General features: G+C 39.3%; 1 protein-coding gene across 1 annotated transcript in view; it reads left to right on the top strand.

Annotated features, from left to right (window-relative positions):
* ERICH6B (glutamate rich 6B) overlaps positions 1 to 23,666 on the top strand; it is a 192,822-nt gene that overhangs the window by 116,686 nt on the left and 52,470 nt on the right. The window contains exon 12 of the mRNA XM_075198034.1: positions 16,854 to 16,936. Coding sequence (XP_075054135.1) covers positions 16,854 to 16,936 — 83 coding nt within the window. The remainder of the gene's footprint in view (positions 1 to 16,853; positions 16,937 to 23,666) is intronic.

Raw genomic sequence — 23,666 nt, forward strand, 5'->3', positions numbered from 1 at the left:
AAATCAAATACCAGGAACACGGCTGACGCAAGGAAACTGATAATATGAAGAAATCCCAGGGAACGGGTAAACTAGAAGCACAGCAGAGAACAACAGAGAACAGCACAGCAACTTGGAACATGGAAAGTCAACAGCAACAACAACAACCAGCAAGGTATGCAAAGAGTGGCAGGTATAAATATTGAACACCCAGGTGCAGGAGATAATTGGTGCAGCAAGGTAACTCCTAAAAGACAGAGAAACAGGCACTCCACTCTGGTGGATCAGAGGTACTGCCGATAACACATTCAGTGAAACACAATAATACAGTCCAATCCAATCCCAGAGGCAGGAGCTGCTAAAAATGAAGCAACATCCTGATACAATGTTGCAGGGGAAGTGAGATCCTGACATTAGCTACCCAGAATCAGGAAGAGCCTTAAAAACCGAGCCTAAAATTAGGTATCGGTTCTATATATGGAAGTTTTTTCGTATCAAGAGCAATATATTAGACCACATAGTGTCAACACGTCAAAGCGACAGAGCGACAAATATTGAAAACATAATTGTTTGGTTGTAAACAATTGTTTGACTGCTGGAAGGAAACCTCGCCACAACACAATATAATGACAACACGACAAAGCAACAAATCTTATTTTCTAAATACTATTTTTGGTCTATTTACGAAATAATTTGCTAATATATAAACACTGCTACACATTACAAATTGGACCCTCGCAAAGTCGGATGACCCTGCTTGTGTGTGTGTGTGTGTGCATACAGGGCCGCCAAGAGGGGGGGGAGCGGGTACTAATTACCCGGACCCGGACATACCAGGGGGCCCTGCCCGGGCCCTCGCGCCGACGTTTTGGGGTTTTTTTTGTTTTATTTTTTTCAAAACTAGTTTTTTTTTCTTTGTTTTTTTTTTCTTTGTGGCAGGAGGGGGGCTCAGTCATTGGTGGGGGGAGCAGGGTAGTAAAAAAATAAAAATATTAACACTCACGTGATCGCGGCGCCGGCATCCCTCCTCTCTGCTGCTCTGTGCTCCATTCAGACTGTCTGAATGCCGGGTGTGACATGCCGTGACAACACCCAGCATTCAGACAGTCTGGAGCAATGGAGCACAGAGCAGCAGAGAAGACAAATAAAGAAGAAAAGGAAAAGGTAAGTAAATGAGGGGGGGCCCTGTCATAGAGGGGTTAAAAAAACGAAGTGGGGCCTGTCATAGAGGGGTTAAAAAATGAGGGGGGGCCTGTCATAGAGGGGTTAAAAAAGGAGGGGGGCTGTCATAGAGGGGTTAAAAAACGAAGGGGGGCTTGTCATAGAGGGGTTAGAAAATGAGGTGGGGCCTGTCATAGAGGGGTTAAAAATGAGGGGGGCCTGTCATAGAGGGGTTAAAAATGAGGGGGGGGGGCTGTCATAGAGGGGTTAAAAAACAAGGGGGGCCTGTCAGAGGGGTTAAAAAACGAAGGGGGGCCTGTCATAGATAGGTTTAAAAGGGGGGGAGGCATGGCACAGTGGGATTGAAAAAGGGGGGGAGCAGCATAGTATAGTGTGATGAAGGGGAGCCAGGTGAAGGGGGCAAAAGCAGCATGGAAGGCACAGTGTGATCATAAGGCATGGCGATGATGAAGGGGCACATTATTGTAATATTGGAGCTGGAGGAAGGCCTAATTATTAACCGTGGGTGGTATTGATTTAACGCCAGGGTTGTTTGGAATTCTCTAAATGTAGCCATTTTTTCCCAAATAGGGCCCCCAGCATTCCAGGATCCAGACAAGCCGCAACTAAAGAAACATGCAGCCACAGGTGGTGAAAGTGAGAAGAACAGGTAGGAGAGAGCAGGACAGTATGTGAAATGTTGTGATTCTAGTAGGGACAATGGCAATTTTTGGTGAGTGTTGTGTCCAATGTAGGGTGCAGGCCAAGACTGAACTCTTTGTGTACACACTGCATTCTTTGTATACTACACTGTGGTGCTAGATGTCCTGAAAGTCAGGAGTGCTTGGACATATGTGACGCTCCGGCGAATCGAGAGCCTAGTGATTTTGATGTGTTAGCCACGCCCTAATGGCGTATTTGCCACACACCCCAAATGCATGACCACACCACAGTTCTGAGCATGCACGTGTAAGGGGGGGCCCCATGAATTTGTTGTACCGGGGGCCTGAATTCCTCTTGGCAGCCATGTGTGTATACCCCCTATTGTAAAATATAATAATATAAGGTTCTGTGCCCATTTTAAAGCACAAAATTGCAGACTGAGCATTTTTACAGTTAAAAGGATGCTACATGAACTCATAATATTATTTCTCTTTTACATCATGAGTTATATTATTTCATTTACTATTCAGGTTTCTAATGAAACAGAACTAGCTGCTGGTATGAGGTCACATTCCATAAGAGAACACTTTGAAAATGAGTCATGTGACACCAGTGACAGCTCTGCTCATCAGATATAAGGTTATATTTTACAGAAGTCAAAACACTAAAGCCACATGTGATGACATGACTACTTACCAAATATAAGAAGGATATTTGACATATATTATAAGTGTGTTTGTATCATTCTTGGATTAGTTCAAAATAGTATAGATTGTAACAATATTTCCTTATACTTATGTATTTTACATTTATAAGCAATGCAATTTTAGTTATATTTAATTGGTTTCCGTATTGCTTTGAAATCTTTTAGTGTAATGTACGATTGAAGTGCAACATTATTATTAATATAATTAGTGCTACCTATCCTTTCATAGTTTTGACCTTTCTGCTAATATATTCAATACACTATGATCTTCCTCTAGCGACAATGTATTAAAACAGGCATTCATAAATTTGGATTTACTTTGAATAAAAAAAATATATATTTAAACAGTGTTATGATGTTAAAATTAATGGCAAAAGTACTTAGATCTTATAGCACTTTCGATTATAATTAATACATTCATTTAATTTTAATCACTTAATTGTGAAGAGATAGCACGGCATAAGATTAAAAGTATAGTTGACCTTGCAGAAATTTGAACCTTTCACCTCCATGGATTTTGGCAATTTATCTCCACTGTATTTCTGACATTCTTTTTCAGCTTATAAAACCTTAATGTGTACTTATGGCAATTCTAGGATTCATAAACCTGTTTAATATATAACTTTACAAGGGTTCAGAATCCAAATTCACAGCAGTAAATAATTATATATTTAGCTATAGGTCAGTGGCTAAATTGGCATTTACTCAGACAAATAATATTCCACTTTACAATGAATAAATCTGTTCTGGAAGAAATCCCTTTAAAATAAATCATCTTCACTTACGTTTGAAAAATTATGAGATTTAAAAACAACACATATTCCTTATATAGGGCTGCAGTTGTCAACATGTGTGCTTGTATCAGTGAAAAAATTAATTTCAGTAATGGCATATACCCTCTATCTTCACTCGCTTTTGGCATGGGCAGGTGCAAGTTCTGGGTGCGCCCTAAATGTGCATACCCCTCTTCCCCCTCAGAAGCAACACCCCCACCCATGCTGCTTCTTACACGGGCACACGAGAGATGGTGTGGCAGTGTGGCACTTGGCTGTGACATCATGTCCAAGCACCACACTCCCAACATAACACTGACATGGAGGAGCAGCAGTCAGCAGCTTCATATGTAAGAAGCTGCTGTTTGCTATTCCTTCATATCAGTGGTCGGCACTCTGTGTAGGGGCCCTAATCATTAGCACCTATGTTTGTTTAATGGTAGCACATGTCCTGAGTAAATGGCCATTGTATCTGACTTACAGGCACTCCATGTATCCTTGCCTGTCATAGATGGCCTGCTCCCCATACCATATATAAACACAACCTTTTCATGTATTCAAGTCTTTGCCCGCATTGCTCCTTTTCTTTGAAGCTTTCCTCCCATTAACTGCTGCCTGTCATCCAACTCCATTAACATTAAGGGCCTGAATCATTAAGGCATATTGAGCGCATCGTGAGTTTGTTTTAAACTGCACATAACTTGGCTCTGCAGGCTCCCGAAGTCAACAAGGAACAGATATAAAGATACGTGTGGTGATGACTACAGGTGTAGGTTTACACTGCTCAACTAGACCAGACACTGCAGGATACAGACAATATCTATGTGGAATATAAAATCTCAAAAGAACGCATAGGAAAAAAAATATATATATATATTCAATTAATGTTACATGCCAATATTATAGTCATTTCTGTTTATACATGGACATTTTAAAAAATTATTTTTTTTTGTTTTTTCTAGAAAAACATTTATTAGGGTGTTCTTAATGTCTAATGTACATAACAGGCATAGTCATCATAACTAGGACTCAGGTCTTAGACTAGACCTCTAGCTGGAGCAAGAGATACGGCAGAAACCCAGCGTACTTATGTGTCATCATCATCATCATTTATTTATATAGCGCCAATGATTCCGCAGTGCTGTACAGAGAACTCACTCACATAAGTCCCTGCCCCTTTGGAGCTTACAGTCTATATTCCCTAACATACACACACAGACAGACTAGGGTCAATTTTGATAGCAGCCAATTACCTACCAGTATGTTTTTGGAGTGTGGGAGGAAACCGGAGCACCCGGAGGAAACCCACGCAAACACGTGGAGAACATACAAACTCCACGCAGGTCATGGTCAGGAATTGAACTCATGACCCCAGCGCTGGGAGGCAGAAATGCTAACCACTTAGCCACTCTGCTGCCCCTGAGTTTGACTTGGACGTGGCTGCACAGGAACGCCCTCACTGTACATTGCCTATGTAAATCCACTCATTTCCTACCCCATTCCCTATCCTAAATCATAGGCTGTAGTAAGTGTCGTTTTTCATGGAAGCTGACATGGATGTGGCTGCGTTCTGTTGCGTATCGTCCAGTTCTGAGCATGCGTAACGTGATTTTTTTGAACAATGCGCACAAAACCAGTATATACGTTCCTTAATGACTCAGGCCCAAAGTCTTCTTACATAACACTTAAAGAGCATTTTGAATTAGGGCTAACAGCATAACATTTGCTGTTAGCTGCCTGCCATTTTCTATGACCTGACAGTCGGAGCCGGGGCCGGCCTGATGAATGCCGGCGGTACACAGAAATAATAATTAAAAAAAACCCAATCAAGTTAAAATAGTTTCAAGGGCCCCCCAGATGCCCGAGGCCCCTGGGCTCTAGCCCAGAAAGCTCTTGGTTAATCTGGTTCTGTATTTAGGTAAGAAACATATAGGGGCACATCTAGGGGTTGACACATGTGTGCTCAGAGAGATGGACACATGCAAAAACAGTATATATTCATGCATAAAGTGTGTATATCCCACAATAGCAACATTAAAAGCATAGAGGTGTGGCTTGAAGGTAAAAGTTGTATCATGTTTCTAATCAAAAGAATAATATAATAAAGTGTCATACACATGAGAGAATATTGTCTTGAATTGTTCATAAATGCATTTTTCGACAATGTTCGAAGTGCGCAGGTATATGGTGGTGCCATATTGCCCCTACAGCCTTCATTCTAAAACTATACCGCAACTTCTAAAATTCCACTTCAACCACTGATTTTCAATACAAAATGTGATTAAATTCGATAATTTAAATACAATTTATATTAAATCTATGTAAAAAATAACAATTTATATTAAGTTAAATTAAACTTAAAAATCAATTGGGAATCTTCTTTCCTGCAGTACTCCAAATGGATATGTCAATTGAGAAAAGCAAATAGATGGCCGCGACTTGATGTACTATAGCCAAGATGCTAATGATTTAAATACTATCAGCTGGGAGATACATTCTGCCAACCAGAAGCAGCTAGAAAGTTCTACTGATAGTCATCATCATCATTGCCTTTTGTAGCACCAGCCTTCCAGAACCACAAAGATACTCCACCTGCATGCTATATCTGCAGATGTGTCTTTGTCTAATTGTATCACAGTTAAGTGGATATGTCCTTACTATACTTCGCCTTCGGTTTACCAGTCCTTTTCTTCCTCTCCAGGCATAAAGAGGTCTGAGTCAGTACAGAAAAATGTTGTCATGTCTAGTCGCTATCAATAAATATTGTCCGCTGCGATCAATGTGGTTCCAACGCACAAAAGGGATTTAATAACAATTCACTTCACTATAAAATACAACAGGACTATCAATACAACTGTTTAAACGTGTGACAAATATACAGGGAAATATATATATGCATATGATATGCAAACAAATCACATTAATATCGCACAATGACAATAAAAGAAACAGTTTTTCTTTCTTGTCCCTAGGTTTTAACCAGCACTCCTTGGATTACACAAAACAGATATTCGGCTTTGCAACACAGAATGATAAAACGGCACAGAACTATTTGCGTTCTTACCAGATTATAACGTGTCTTCTACCCTTTGTTGAAAAACCGAAATCCGTAGGTTTTGCGAATCTTCCGGTAGCGTCTTTACCGCTCAGAGCTCCCAAATGTTATGTTGATCTAGTCGCTATCAATAAATATTGTCCGCTGCGATCAATGTGGTTCCAACGCACAAAAGAGATTTAATAGCAAGATGTAACTAATAACAATTAAATAAAATAAAGTACAGCCGATACATACGCAGCGCACTAGTTCCAGCATACAGTCATTCAGTTCTGAAGCCTGTGGTCAAAGTAGACTGAATGATGGTCACAGTGCTGGTTTATATACAGTTTGTGGTACATAAAAAACAGTATTTATGTGGCATTTTACCATTGGTTCAGGATTTAGGACAGGATTTGGTTCAAACGATGCTCTCCAAGGGTGGGGGTCAACTCTCCAACAGTTGCCTACATGTCTTCCCGCCGAAATACTGGTTCAAACTAGACTATTAGCATTTGAAATACAATATCATTTTGAGCATTAATCCTTTGTCATCCATAATTAGCAAGGTGCGATCGCTTAGCCGATTGTAGCGGATGTCTAATGGTAGAAAGTGGATTAGTATGACACTAAACATGATACATTTCCTATATCCTGAACCTTGGATATCAATAAAGTGGTTTTAACATTATTATATTAAACTATTAAATCTATTACATTTGATTATAAAAGACTATGTGTTGGAACTTTATTAAGGTGAACTATTTATAAATGAATGTGTTAATGTATGTAGAAGTGTTCGCTAGTGTTATTATGTAATATGCCCTTCCACGCCGTAGCGTGCTTTTCGCATATTTTCAGATAAAGCCAATTAAATCGATGGTTATTAATTTTGAAATTACTTGATGTGCATGTGCATTTGTGCTGTACATGCGCAGTTTGGAAATGCTTTTCTTTTACAAGAAAAGCAGTTGCACATCTGACTCAGTTTCAGCCCCTGGATAACTGATAAAACATTCTCCAGAACAGCTAGGTGTGGTATTTCCAGGTCATAAGTGTATGAAGAGCTGAAAATCTCCACTGGTTTTCTGTTCTTGAGTGAAGTCTAATTGGGATCTCGGATAGTCATACTGCATTTATACTGGACATATAGTACATTAGCGGTTCTGGAGCTCCAACTTGTTCTTCTTATCCTGACTTTCTACTGCAGCTCTGATACAAAGGAGAGTTGGATTGTGCAGTGCCTCCCCAACACACACACATTACAGACAGCTGTGATATTGATTTAATACAGGATAGAAAGGCTGAGCAGAACATCTTGTCAGTTTGCTTGCTGTGATATCACTGGCCTTGTTTGTATGGAATACCAGTCTGTACGTAGCATTTCTGTCACCTCCGAAAATAGCCTGCCACTCACACAAGCTCTGACTTCCCCCCTATATGTAAAATAGAGCAGCACCACCCTAGACCAATCAAAACTCCAAAATGAAAAACCTGATCATTTCAGGCCACCCCATGATCAACTCACACTAAGGGATAAGTGGAGATGTTGCCTATAGCAACCGATCAGATTCTAGCTTTCATTTTACAGAATGTACTAAATAGATGATAACTAGATTCTGATTGGTTGCTATAGGCAACATCTCCACTTTTTCAACCCGCATTTTAGTAAATATACCCCCATGTCTACGATCATCAGACCCCATTTAGTTCTTGCCATTATTTGCTTTTTCTCCATTATTTGCTTTTTCTAAACAATAGAGATGTTTAGTTAAGGATAAACATGTTAATTATTGCACATATATTTAGTTAATTGAGACACATACTTTTCTATATATTAAACTAAAAAGGTGGCTTTACTTTGTCTTTATTCTACTATAATTTATTTATCATAGTTTACTCTAGCAGTGATACATTTATCTTATACACACATACAGAGTTCACCATTTAACACTGTTATCTCCTGTCCAGGCATAGATGTAGAAAACATATGGCTTGTTTCAATGCAGCGCCAGTGTTAATTTTTCTAGCAATACAGTATTAAATGCCCATATTTTTTTATACCATATGGCTTCATACAGACACAGCATTACACTGTTCTCATAATACCCCATACGTTTTGCACAATTAATGGACAGTGTTGGCACTGAGTATACCAGAGAATTCCAACTAATATATCTCTCCAGGGAGAAAAATGATGGCTGGTTCATCTGTATGAATGAGCTGAGTAATGACTTGGATGGCTGGCCTGACACTGTAATAAAGAGATGTCAAGCTCAGTTCTGTGTCACTGAGCTAGGATGGGTCTTATCTAAGGCTACAACTCAACAGAACCAGATTTACTGAGCCCTGGTGTAGTCAACTGAATAAACCATGAGGCTTTGTGTTATAAATCTCTGCCATGTGTTCAGTATCTATTTTTTTTTATTTAATAATTTGCCAGATATACCACAAACAGAAGCAGATTTAATCCTACGTGACATTTGCAATTATGTCCAAAGTTAGGTAGTCAAGTTCCGTCTTTCTATGTAAAGGAAACCGCCTTACACATAGTATATATCAGTGTTTATGAATGCATCTGAATAGAATACAGTATAGTCTTAATATTCTAATGTTGTACAGATAAAGGGCCTCATTTAGTGATAAGGGTAAGCATGTTACACTGTGAGGGCAAAGTTAAAATGTGTGGACAGGTCTACATTGTGGAGGGGGAGCATCATAGCTCAGATGTAAATCACTGTATTAAATGAATGCTGCTTAGCATTTGTGTAAAAGCAAAAAGTATTGTAGCTGCATTCTAAAAAAAGAAAATGTATTTGCATCCCTTGAATGGCAACATGGTTTGTCCAGATGTATATTTGCACCCTTTAACTGGATTTGATTTTAACTCTAAATGTATGTCCTGCCAGAGGCTGTATTCAGTATACTGGTTGGCTATGTAGATTACCAAAAGGTACAGCGGTGGCGAGATGAAGCTGATTCTAGTCAAAGTAGGGTAAAGCATGCAGTTTTGAAAAAGCTAACATTAAAAAATTCATTTGGGCAGCACGGTGGCTAAGTGGTTAGCACTTCTGCCTCACAGCGCTGGGGTCATGAGTTCAATTCCCGACCTTGGCCTTATCTGTGGGGAGTTTGTATGTTCTCCCTGTGTTTGCATGGGTTTCCTCCGGGTGCTCCGGTTTCCTCCCACACTCCAAAAACATACTAGTAGGTTAATTGGCTGCTATCAAAACTGATCCTAGTCTCTCTTTCTCTAGCTGTCTGTGTGTGTGTTAGGGAATTTAGACTGTAAGCTCCAATGGAGCAGGGACTGATGTGAATGAGTTCTCTGAACAGCGCTGCAGAATCAGTGGCGCTATATAAATAAATGGTGATAATGATTAATAGTACCCTTGCTCCCAATTATCCTGCTGTCATGCACCCACCACTTGTGTGCATGGCAATTCAAGGTTGTTTTCAGGATAGGTGCGTGGGATTGAGGGTAGCTGAACACTTCTGAAGCACTAGGCATGTTCCTGGGTAATGTGACACACCTGTGTAAAAGCCTGATAACAATGTATAACGATAAACATGCATAACTGTATTGAGAAAAATCAGCAATGCAACTGTGCCCCTCCCTCTTTTTGTCTTAAATGTCTTAGATATTATTCAAGTTAATTAATTACTGTAGGCAGAAGTACCTGTGACATTGATCTGGCTCCTGTCAGTACCTGGAATGTGCACACTCTCATTAATACACCTACATGTCAATGGCAAACTTCATCCTGGTATATAAAAAGGTGAATATTGAACAAGCTACACAGCTACTGCACACAGTAAATGTGAACATAAGTTTAGTTATTTGTTGTCTGTTCCATCAATAAGAAAAAGTTACAGGTCCGTAAAACTCAGACTCACACCTATACTACAATAATAATTCCAAAGAAACATCACACCAATGATTTTAAGATTGTACATGTTTTTGAATCTCTTACTTATAACCACCATGCCTCTTGTTGTTATAGATTCTGCTTCTATTTTTATTTCTGGGTAATGTTTGAAATAGCATATTCATTTGTCAGTGAAATAAATTATAGCTGTCAACACATTATTGTAAAATTGTCAGTAAAACTTACTTACAACCTTGCCTCTGCACGAAAGATAAATTTAACACTAAGACAGTATTGTGAGATTATCGTGGAAAGTCTCTCATGAAGAAAAAGGGTTTGCTTCCATTCCAGCGTTGATCCAAGATTTTCACCAATGTGTCAGGTCAACCATTGCCTCAATGTATCAGTGTAATAAGAGGAAGATCTAGTTGTCAACGTCATACATACAGTGGTATAGAAGTAGAAAGTGGTTTCCATCACACAATGCTGAAAACATTTGCAGGATAAACAATTGTTAGATGACCATATTTATGAATACATCTCTTATAGCAACAATATGATCACAGTATTTGATGCCCCCTCCCCCCAGTGACACATTTAAAAGTGTTTACCTGTTACATTAAAGAATACAGAGGTCTTCCCAATTGTAGTGAGCATGAAGGTGTCACTTTGTCCTAATACCCCTCGTGAAGATGGGGCGGATTATCTTTTTTTTTCAATAACCTCCTATGTTATCTTCTTTCTTAGGTCTTTTCACATATTATTAGATTCACACATTTTCCATTTGAACAAAAGAGCTGTGAAATTGGATAAAAGATAGCAATCTTGTTTTATGATTGAAGCTGACACAGGGGTCACATCTCAGCGAGTTAAATGTAGGATCAACTGTTCTCACAATTTCATCATTTTCACTGATGACCATTTACTTGTTACTGACTTATTCAGCTCCATCATTAAACTACATTTTCTAAAAACACAGCAGTATATGAAACATTCATGTCAATGTATTACAACAAATGAACCATCATTTGGAATGGGTCCATTATCTAGGTAACATGACAACAAAACTACTTTTAGTTCAAAGTCGTTTATTCTAAAATGGCGTAAAGCAATTCAAATTATGTTAAAAAATTAAATTTCCTGTTTTTAAATTTTGCAGTTAAAGATCTCTGTTCTCCTTCCTACTGGTTTCAGCTGACATATTAGACTAGTGTCACACAGGGTCTTTGTGCATTTGCATATTGGGCTCAGCATCTATTTGCCAGCACATACAAGGCAGTGTAAATTATTATTATTATTATTATTAAATTTTATTTATAGGGCGCCACAAGGTGTCCGTGGCGCCGTACAGGGACAAAAACGAATTACAATACAAGGTGAGACAGCACAGTACAGTAAACATAAAGCACAGTAACTCAGTAAGCTCAATGCAAAGCTAGTGAGGGCGGGGGGAGTATCCGCAAATGACGGGGCCCAAAAGGAGGGCGCGGAAGACAGGGAGACCCCCAGAGGGGGGAGGAGGGCCCTCGAGGAGGAGGGCAAAGTAGCTGGAGAGCAGAGTTAGAAGTGGTGGAAACAGGAGGAGAGATGGCCCTGCTCAGAGGAGCGTACAATCTAAGGGGAGGGGTGGACAGACGGAGAAACGCAGGGGAGAGAGGGAGAGTAGAGGGACGGAGGCAGGGAAGGGGAAAGAAGGGGGAGAGGCAGAGGATAAGGTAGGTAGTTAAGTGGGAGACTGGAAGGCTTTAAGAAAAAGGTGGGTTTTTAAAGCCCGTTTGAAACTACTGGAGTAAATGTGTAAATGTGGAGTTCATGTCACTGTGTAAATGTGGCGTTCATGTCACACAAACTCTTAGAAGCAAAAATGTGCTGGAGCCTGTATGACACTAGAGTCACAGGAAGTGCTTTATTTCAGAAGTTTAGGTGCAAAGACCCCCTAAAAATAGCCAATATCTTACAGACTTGTGAACATAGGGCCTGATTCATCAAGGCACGCAAAACAAACGTATTGTGCATTTTAATTTGCGCATACATACGTCTGTATTCAACTACAAGCGGATCTGAAGAAACATCCCTTGTTGAATACTGGTATAGGTACGCTGTGTATAGGGCACTTGTCGTATTGAGACAGATACAACACACTGCAAGATACAAACTATACATATGTTCAATATAAAGTCCCAGTAGAGCGCACAGAAAAAAAGTATTAATTTATTGTCACCAGTTAATTATATAATCATTAGGAAAAACTGACAAATGAATTGAAATTTTTTGAATTTTTTTTCTCACCAAATACATTTATCAAGATGTTCTCAATGCATACTGTATATAAAATGACTTTTTACAGTTGCTCCTAATAATCACTATCAATAGGCACTTACACCTACTCTATAGGTGGTGTAATGGATATGGCTGATAATTATGTTTCTCAGAGATGCCCAGAACTTAATTTTTCGAACAGACACAGTTCTTAAAAAAAAATAATTTTCAGACAACATTAAAAAGAACTAAAAAATATTGCCATGTTGAGAAGATCATTTTCTTTTACCTACTTTTCTCATTTTATTATGGAAAATAAACAGATATTTATTTCTGACCTACGCAATACAAATATAAGTGTAAAGGCGCAAACCATTTATATCAGTTCAAAACATAGAGAACATTAGAGATGTTCACTGACCCCCGTGTTCTGGTTTTGGTTTTAGTTTTGGATCTGGATTAACTTCGTGTTTTGGTTTCGGCAAAACCACCCTCGAGTGTTTTGGTTTAAGTTTTGGTTTTGGATCTGTATTTTTAGAAAAATAGCTAAAATCACATTGTTTTGCTCTTTTTTTTGTTTCTACATTATTATTATCCTCAATAACACTAACTTAAAGTAATTTGCAGTCAATTTTGACCACCTCACAGGTCACAATATTATTTTCATACACTTTCAGACAAATACTGCAGCAACCTGGCTGGATGGTAAGTGACAGAGCAATGATTCAAAAACAAGGCAGTTCCTACCACATGTAGGAGACATTGACACACAGCAGTGGCAGAAAAGAAAAGTACATGACAATGAGCGCTGACCCCCGCGGAATGCGTGCTTTTATCAGACCCAGGGCAATCCAGGGTGCCAGACAATGCACTAAAAAGAGCCATTGTAATTCCCAGCAAAAAGCAAGTTCATCACTGAGCTTCGAATCATCCCCAATTCCCACAAAATTATAATATAGTTAGGTGCCTTTGATGTAAAGTGCAGATTACAAACACTTGAGGAAACATCAGTAAAGTGGAAGGTAATACATATACACATCTATTTAGACATCCACGCTTACATTACTGTGGACTTACAAATGGTACAAATGGCTAGACAACTGTTGTCAGGATTTGGGTAAAAATAATTCCACACATAAGAGGTGGATTTTTTGGTTTTATGTCCAGGCATGACAATAGCCTTCTTCCTATCACGTGCAAAAATTGCTTCCACCGGTGCAGGACTTACACAAACAACATCATCCTCATCAACATCCTCATTAGTGCCCTCGTCGGCTATACAAATATCCCCTTCATCCTGTTGCAATTCCAAAGTGGCATTCTCAATTTGTGTATCACTGGCTACACTTAAACTGTTCAAGCACACATTTGTAGAAATGCTGAAAGGGGCCATCTTTATGGGTACACTATCAGAATGGTCAGGATTACACATAGCACTCGTGGATAGACTCTGCTCAGGGATTTGTGTCATTTCTTAATCTGAACATACATTTTCCTCTAATGCCTTACTGTTTTCTTCCAGCTCGGCTTTTACATGTAAAAGTATTTGGGTACCACTTTTGGAGTCCGAATGACAAGGTCTTGCTTAGTCACGACTGACCTTACAAGAAGATGCCTCAGTGATATTTGCAGAACTAGCACTCATAGAGAAAGCCGAAGGCCTCATACTTTCCTTGCCACTGTGTGTGTAGAATCGCATGTTGGCATTTTTTTTCTGCAGATAACTTTGCCTGCATTACAGCTCTTTTTTTCTTGACCAAGATAAAAGTATTTGTATTTCAGCAATGACAATTAGCAATGGAGCAATGGAGCTCTCCTGAATGTCACTGTAGAACACTGCTACCCCCTCCTCTTTCTATTCTACCTATGACGTCTGCTCTACAGACTGTGCTACCCCTTCTATGTCCCTCTGTGAAATGGCGCTAGAACGCCATGGAGGGGCGGTACTTATAGAATCCAAAACTCCCGAGATCCGACGACGTAACGATGACGTTTTGCCTCGTTTCAATTCCGAAAGCACGCAAAGCACCGAGCCGGCTTGGCTCGGTACTTGGATCTGCTAAGTTCGGGTGTATTTGGTTCTCGGGGAACCGAGCCTGAGCATCTCTAGAGAACATACAAATCACAAAAAAGAACACATTTAACTTTTCAATTTTCAAGAATTATCTCAGTGATTTTGATCAGTTCTTTTTCATATGGCCAGTGTTTAAAGATTATTCATCAGGCAACTTCTCAATGATGGTACATAAATGGGAATAAAAGAAAATTAATAATATTGTGTAGCAGTTTAGGTTGGTTTTCCGAATCTATGGTGTAGATTCAATTCTACGCACACAATTAGTTGCTACGGGATTTGCTGCACATTATTACCGTTACTATGGTAATTTCAATGCTGATTTTAGCTCTCAGCTCCCTGAACCGCGAGCAAAAATCCATAATTAAAATTACCGCAGTAACGGTAATAATGCGTGCCAATGAGGGGAATTTAATCTACTCCTATATGCTCTAAAGTATCCTTCAGTAAGGTGAATTTCAAATATTTATTCATTATTTACCAGCCCCCTTGTGAATGCACTTACTTTAAACAAACAGGTTCACTTCAGTATAGCACAAGTCACTCAGCTGTGACCACTTCTCTCCTTTATGTAGTTTCCTTCTTACAAACCTTTACATAGTTTTCAGCTGCTATTAGCATTCTGGTCCCAGGTTTAAACAGCTGATATGCACCTTTCCTCAGGAGGGGTGATTATCTTGCAATATGTTTACTTCCCACGCTTTTCAACCCACAATCTGGGGTCTTTCTCAATGTACCAATTTATTTCTGATCTATCTACTTGTGAGCTGAAGACTTTGACTGGCATCTAGCAATTTGTTTGAGTGTAGGCATTCTTCTTCCTTCCGTATTAATGACATTCACATTTAATATATACCCATATTTATCCCCCAAAGAATCCCAACATTGAATTAAAAAGCTTTCACATTTAGTAATTAACCCTATTTCTCCCCCATACTACCCCGGCTTTAATAAATACATTTGATCACTAGACCTCCTCCCCTTAAATGGTCCCAAATTTAATTAATAGTCTCAAAACCATCACAGCATTTAATAAATAGTCCCATCACCCCAGTTTAATAGTGGGCTCATTGTAGTGCCTATTCATTTAAATTTAATAGCCCCTATTATTAAATATATGTTTCTACCAATAAATATCTCCTACTTCATTGTTAAATTACATAGCCCATTCTCTACCACGTTACAGTAACAGACTTACTTAGACCTGTTCTTCTCCCTTCTTCTATCTCCTGTTCTGCCCTCTCTACGCTTCATCCAGCCGAGGAAGTATTGGAGAAGCAGACTGTTATTTCTGGCTCTTTTGTTTCCTGGGAGTGGTATGGCGCACAGGTCACATTGTGTGCAACACATGTGAATAGTGGGCTGATCCCGTGTCGTGCACAGTGCTAAGGCCAGGTAACAGGGGGCCCCTCAGTCCGTTGGGGTCCCCTTGCACATGAACCCTCCTGATGGCGGCCCTGTGTGTGTATATGTATGTGTGTGTGTAATATATATATATATATATATATATATATATATATATATATATATATATATATATATATATATATATAGAGAGAGAGAGAGAGAGAGAGAGAGAGAGAGAGATGGATAGATATAGATATATATATATATATACACTGTGTATACTTGCATTTCTTTATCCATCTGCATGTTTGTTTCATTTTCAATTATACAGTAATTATAGAAAATCAGTACTCTAATTTTCATGTGACAGGGAATGCTTCATTACTATTGAGAGTTCATCCATGCAATGAGGCAACAGGGAATTCTTGGTGACCTTTAGACTAAGGAAAACTACCAACTCAGGGTAGATGTTCATTCATGCAGGTATATTAAAACTCTGCCCTGCTGAACATCCATACACATTGCTTTTCTGATCAAAGAATATAGCAAGTTAAATCAATCATTACTATTTACAACAACTCTGTCCTTTCTAAAAATATTTTTCTAAAGTCGTGATTTGTTTCTTGACACAATTGTTTAAAGCATGGTTGCCCAACTGATGTATGGCGTGGTGTTTCAATGGAATGCATGCAAGTAGAATGTTCTTATAGTCATTCCCTTGAAATACTTTTGCTGCACTAATAGATATACATATACATACTAATATTATTTATTATGTTTGTATACATCAGCCAGAGGATTTATGATATACAATGTTAGAGTATTTTTGAATACCATATTTTTCCAGGCAATAAAACATAGGCATCTGTAAATGAGCTTCTGACAGCTGCAATTTATTGGATGGATTGTTTATATTTGTAAAGCCAGGTCTAAGAGTTGTCCGATACTATATTTTTAACATTTTTTTGTTTATTTCTACTTTCCACAGTGGCTCAATGGGACTATCAATGAATGTTACAACTCAGGACAGAATTTCGTCAATCTCTTTCCAGATGGGACAGGACAGGTTCTGTATCCATCATGATAGAAAGCCTATGATGTACTCAGTCTACAGTTAGAGCTATTTCTATAGTAAAGTGCACTGTGTTTAGCATAAGTACATAAACTTAAATGCAGAATGATAGTGATTAATGTCACGGCATTGTCTTTGGTTACTACCTTGTGTCTTCATCCCTCCAGCAGGGACAAGAACATGGTGGTACCTGCTTCAGTTCCAGTGGCAGGTTGTGAGACAAAGGATGGGAACCCAGGGAAAGGACTCCCCCAGACTCTTATCCAAGGGGTGGTTTCAACAGGGAGCCTGCATTTTGGGTGTAGTTCTTTGTTAAACTATATTGTTTATTACTTCTATTGTTTTTGAATGCATAAATGTTTTTGTGGTATTGCAAATCCAATTTTGCTGGCAAATTGCTCTTGCAACTTCCATTACTGAGTTTTACTACTACAAAACATTTATATTCTCTATTTTAATCGTCATCAAAATAGGGTTCTGCTTAACTGATAAAAGTAAAAATGGTTAAAAGTAATATTAAAAAATGTATATGTAACTTTTTCTAAACCAAGAGTTTAATTGGCATAAAACAGACTAACCAATAAAACAGACAATAACTAGAATGAATCACCTTTTTGTAGTAGCTGCCTATCTAACTCCAATAGTTAATAAAGGTGGTTTGCGTAAGGGAGTTAGTATAATGTATTTGGCAAAGTAGCATGCACAATTCAGTCTCTAGACCAACTTATACCAAGGTCGGTGACCTCACGATTTCTGCTCAGGGCCCAATGGCGTCTAAAGCTGTCATACAGTTTAATGATCTTGAGGTTATTTTGTTTTCAGTTTTAATGAATTTTGGTCAGTAAAAAACACACAAGGTTTGTGCAGCAAGATATCTATGGATGTAATTACCTATATCAGCCGTGATAGCCTTACAGGTTGTACCATTTGCCACATTGCAAAAAATATGATGAAAAATATGTAACAAATGTTAAAATCATAATGACTTATTATTAATATGAAAATCACATGGATAAAAATGTAAAAATATTCTAATTTAACCTGAAACTTGACATGAGACTCATATTTTACACTGACTGTACATCTTAAAAATCGGTAATGAAATTGACACAATTTTGTGTTCAGCCTCAAATCAGTTGCACATGCTGTGAAGCTGAATTTTGATACTACTCCCACTATTACTGAGTTAGAGTATGGTCAGACTTCAGACTCAGGTAGCAAATACCTACCTCTGCTCTGGAGCTGTTGCGCTGAATCTGCATATGACATCCTCTACTGTACAGAGTCTTTCAGTCCCACGAAACAACCAACATGTCACGGGCACTAGGAGTTCTACCCAGGATTCACCAGATGATAATGCTTACCAGAGGGGCGGGGGTTTACACAGCGATCCACTGGGCAGTAGGGTGAATAGTAGGAACGTTATACAACAGCAGGTGGAGAGAGAATGTCAATGGAATAGATAGGAGTCAGCGACTCGCAGCTATAATGGTAGGAAAGTCAGCGACTTGCAACTATAGTGCAGAGGCAGGTATCAACCAAGAAGAGCCGGGCGGACGGGAATAGGTGAAAGAAGGTAACGGGAGAGTCAGTGGTCTGCGGATAGCAAGTTGTACCACTGCTGTGATGAGAAGACTTGTCCAGGTGCAGGTAGGTAGCGGGAGAGTCAGTGGTCTGCGGATAGCAAGTTGTACCACTGCTGTGATGGGAAGACTTGTCCAGGTGCAGGTAGGTAGCGGGGAAGTCAGTGGTCTGTGGATAGCAAGTTGTACCACTGCTGTGATGGGAAGACTTGTCCAGGTGCAGGTAGGTAGCGGGGGAGTCAGTGGTCTGCGGATAGCAAGTTGTACCACTACGAGGAGGTGAGGACTTGTCCAGGTGCGGATAAGTAGAGTAATAGTAATAGTCAGCTGGAGAGCAGAGAAGCTTGTCCAAACAGATATGCAGGGTAACAGCTAATAGTCTATAGCGGGTATGTATACCGCTGCTGAGTAGTGAGGCTTGTCCAAAGCAAATATGCAGGATAACAGCTAATAGTCTATAGCGGGTTTGTATACCGCAAGGTCATAAGAGTTCAGGGATCCTGCACATGCGCAGTCCTATCAAGATGGCGGACGGCCGCGGCTCAGGACAGGCGCTGGCAGGAAGGAGAGAGAACCACGCACAAGAGCAGAGGCACTCACGGTCCGGTGAGTGACACAACAGGATATTGATAATGACATTAACTGTAAGAAGCTACTTTTAAAGAGTGAGGCCGTCTCTCATGTCCTAAGTATTGCTGTGTTTCCTGCTCCTAGGCAGCACACATGCTGTAGGCTTCTGTAACACAGCAGCTTATGAATTTTAAAGTTTTATTCTACTCTGTAGAAAAAACAGTACAACAACGCATGACATGGATCTGGCCACCATGCGTGACCACACTCCTTTTTAGTGCACGCCGCTGTCCCGATTCACCAACTTACAAAGTTGAGAAGTATGCTTTGCCTATTTTTACCAAGCAAAGCCTTGCTTTAGAATAATCATCAAAGCTCCATATTGTACTTTAGTCATACTTGCCTACTCTTCCAGAATCTCCAAGAGAGTCCTCTTCTCCAATCAGAGTAGGCCACCCTTCCAGATTCTGCCTATCATGAAGGACACTGCCCTGTTGTGCGATGATGTGAGTCACGCCATTGTGCTGCAGGGAGGTGGATTGTGATAACACAAATAACGTTGTCAAACCCCCCACACCCAGAGGGGAAATCCAAAATGTAGGCAATTAGGACTTTAGTAATGTGGCCCTACTGTTTGTTTGTAGTGTGGTACACTAATGGAAATAGGAGAATTGTACAACCAGTAGTGCAGTGCATCTGGTGTATAATAGCATCTTGTCATGTGGTGAGTCATGGAGCATTAGTCTAAGAGGTATTAAAGTAATTTTATCGGTTTCAAATAAGCATTGCCCAAGCGATTGTATTGTGTTTCCGAAGCACAAGCATATTATTTAGCAAAAGCAATTTGTTTAGCAGTTCAATAAATAAGTACAATACAGTACAATATAGCCGATACATGATACCTATTAAAGATGTTACATTAAAGCAGGAAAGTATGAAAACACCAAATACATTACATTTTCCTTATAGAGCTTCACCGAGGTCCATGGAACACAGCCATGCTCACATGTAGCCACGTTCAGAGAGAGAGCTAACAAAGGCCAACATGCTTGTATATACTTGTCCAGCTAACACTTAGTAAGGTCTTCATTGGTCCGGGGGTTAATGGCATTCCAGTTCCTTGCAAGTTATAGGTCTGTTCATTTGATTCTTACAAAGGGTGAGGGGAACATCCCCCACCCTATTGTTCCCATGATTTGACTCTGAATGACCAGTTCAAACTGACCCACACAAAAGTCTTTTTTTAGCATTAATCTCATATTGCTTGTATCTTGCGATCGCTAGATGCGATCGCTATTCCATCAACACAGGGTTAATGCTGGTGAAATAAGCTTTAATATGAGACCAAACTCTTTATCTTTTAAAACACCTGAACCATAAAAACCTTTACTACAGTATTATATATAAATAAATATACAATCTAATACATTTTACTAATAAATGAATGTGGATTGGAACCTTTAATAAATATGAAATATATAAATAACCAAATGTTGTAGTGCGAGTGTGTGCGTGCGTATTTTACCGCGTGATAGCGCCATGCCCCGTGTACCGTGGGATGCTGAGTGCAATCGCATGATAAAACAATATTAACCAATATACTTTTCGTTCATCCAATTATACGACTTTGACAGAGGTACTTTATTTATTGAAATATTTATAAAACATTTAAGTTTCAACTCCAATCATAGGGAATGTGGGTCACGTTTTAATATGATACACATGTCATTTTTTACATACCCTTTTGATTTTCATTGCATTTACACAGTGGCGGGCATTAATGACAACTGTTCCAATTTTGTGTTGCCCATAGCAACTGATTGTTTTTACTTTCTAGTGCAGTTTAGAAACTGAAAGCAGCTCTAGGCAAAACAACATTTTCTTAAAAATTATTTGTCAAACAATTTTTCTAAAAATCCCCATTGCACTCAAGGACAGTTACAGTTGTAAAATCTCTATCTGCAAATGAGACACAGAGATGGAATACTATACATCACAATGCTCAATTATTGAGGAGCTAGGGAAAAACAATTTGCATTCTCTACAAACACCTAAATTGTAGTGACAATAATTATTTTGTGACGTTGTTAACATACAATGCCGAGCATGGAAAAATACACTAGTTATGATCACCAGGGGAGAATTGGCAGGTGGAGCAGAAGAGTGTTTCTTTCTACAGGGGAGGGTATGTCCTGAGAGAAGTAAGGATTATTTTAAAACTGCAATTAAGGTCATTGTTTGTATGTTCTCCCTGTATTTGTGTGGGTTTCCTCCAGGGGGCTCTGGTTTAATTGACTGCTAGCAAAATAAACGTGTGTGTGTGTGTGTGTGTGTGTGTGTGTGTGTGTGTGTGTGTGTGTGTGTGTGTGTGTGTGTGTGTGTGTGTGTGTGTGTGTCCGTCCATCTGTCTGTCCGTCCACTGGGGCAGGGACTGATGTGAATGATTAAATATTTGCTTTAAAGTGCTTCATAATAAGTAGGTGTTATAAAAATTACTGTTAATAAACGAATAAATAAAAAAAACTGCAGTAGGCAGTTAGTATGGGTCATTTCTGGGGTGACGTATTTAACATGCTGGTGGAATCAGAATGTTTATTGTTCAGTGCAGACTAGGCTCATGAGTGCATCTAGTTATGAGTCCACATTGAAAACCAAGATTTTGTTTTGTCGGACAAGATTATTTAAATTACTTTCAAAGGGTGGAGAAAGTGCATGTTGGGGACATTCCTTGTTTAGTAGGGGCAGCAGAAAGATCTGTTTTCTACATTTTTTCAGAAGTGATGGAAGCCGGCCATCAGCCTGTATGTCCAATGGGATACCTTTTACCTTATAGATGCACTTTATGCAGAAAATTGCTGCATGCATTTTGTTCAATGCAATAAAAAATTCAAACACGCAAAAGTGACACATGTAATAGAGACAGTTCCGATGTCCAATAACTCTTGAGTAATTTAAGAAATTTTCCACTATGCGTATTTCAAGCCAGACTTACAAGTGGCGGTGCAAAACGCTGTAATTCCAAAAATCAGTATATGATCAGTATATGAGCATACACCTAGTTTTGTGCACGGTGGACAAGTAAGAACATTTGCAGAAATAGAAATAATTTGCATACCCGTATATTTACCTAAACTTGGCTTTGTCACCAAAGTAACTTGCGACAAAGAGGAGGTTAAATTGCTCTGTTCCAGCTATTTGAGAGCTGCATTTTACTTGAAGTCAGGCCACATGACTATAGACCTCAGTAGCTGATACAATTTACCATCCAGACAGATCAATTTTAATCTGACTCTGACCAATTTTTATCTCTTCATGATGCAGTCACACAAAGCACAGCAGTCCATCGATTTGGTGTTTTTTTTTTAAAAAAAAGCTGTGTGCCCAACTTTGTATAGTTGTGTGAGAATTCTGGTTCGCACTAGCTTACACCAGCAGTCACACAGATTTCACTAGTTGGATACTTTAGATTTGTAAATCAAAATAAATCATGTTTACTTTAAAAATACCTGACACCTGTGATACCAGGATTGTGACAATGGCATAAAATGCATTCTTCATGAATTATATTATTTTCAACTCTACAGTGTGTGACCCCATTGCGAACCAATCAAAACCAATGGGATGTCATCTGCTTTGAACATTGGTGCTTTTCTTAGCATGCTTGTCAACATAATGAGTTCTGCTTTGTATAGTTACCACCAAAATGGGCTTTGCTTAGCACAGTCATGGTCAAAAGTTTTGAGAATGACACAAATATTATTTTTCACAACGTCTGATGCCTCAGTTTTATGATGGCAATTTGCATATACTCCAGAATGTTATGAGGAGTGATCAGATGAATTGCAATTAATTTCAAAGTCCCTCTTTGCTATGACAATGAACTTTATCCCACAAACAACATTTCCACTGCATTTCAGCCCTGCCGCAAAAGGACCAGCTGACATCAGGTCAGTGATTCTCTCATTAACACAGGTGAGAGTGTTGATGTGGTCAAGGCTGGAGATCACGCTGTCATGCTGATTGAGTTAGAATAACAGACTGGAAGCTTTAAAAGGAGAGTGGTGCTTGAAATCATTGTTTTTCCTCTGTTAACCATGGTTAGCTGCAAGGAAACATGTGCAGTCATTATTGCTGTGCACAAAAAAGACTTCACAGGCAAGGATATTACTGCTAGTAAGATTGCACCTAAATCAACCATTTATCAGATCATAAAGAACTTCAAGGAGACAGGTTCAATAGTTATAAAGATGGCTTCAGGACGCCCAAGTAAATCCAGCAAGCTCCAGGACCGTCTCCTAAAGTTGATTCAGTGTGCGGGATCGGGGCACCACCAGTGCAGAGCTTGCACAAGAATGGCAGGTGTGAGTGCATCTGCACGCACAGTAAGGTGAAGACTTTAGGAGGATGGCCTGGTATCCAGAAGGCCAGCAAAGAAGCCACTTCTCTCCAGAAAAAACAATCAGGGACAGACTGATATTCTGTAAAAGGTACAAGGATTGGACTACTGAGGACTGGGGTAAAGTCATTTTCTCTGATGAATCCCCTTAAAATTGTTTGGGGCATTTGGAAAAACGCT

Source organism: Mixophyes fleayi, chromosome 2 (genome assembly GCF_038048845.1).
Source record: "Mixophyes fleayi isolate aMixFle1 chromosome 2, aMixFle1.hap1, whole genome shotgun sequence".
NCBI lineage: Eukaryota > Metazoa > Chordata > Amphibia > Anura > Limnodynastidae > Mixophyes > Mixophyes fleayi.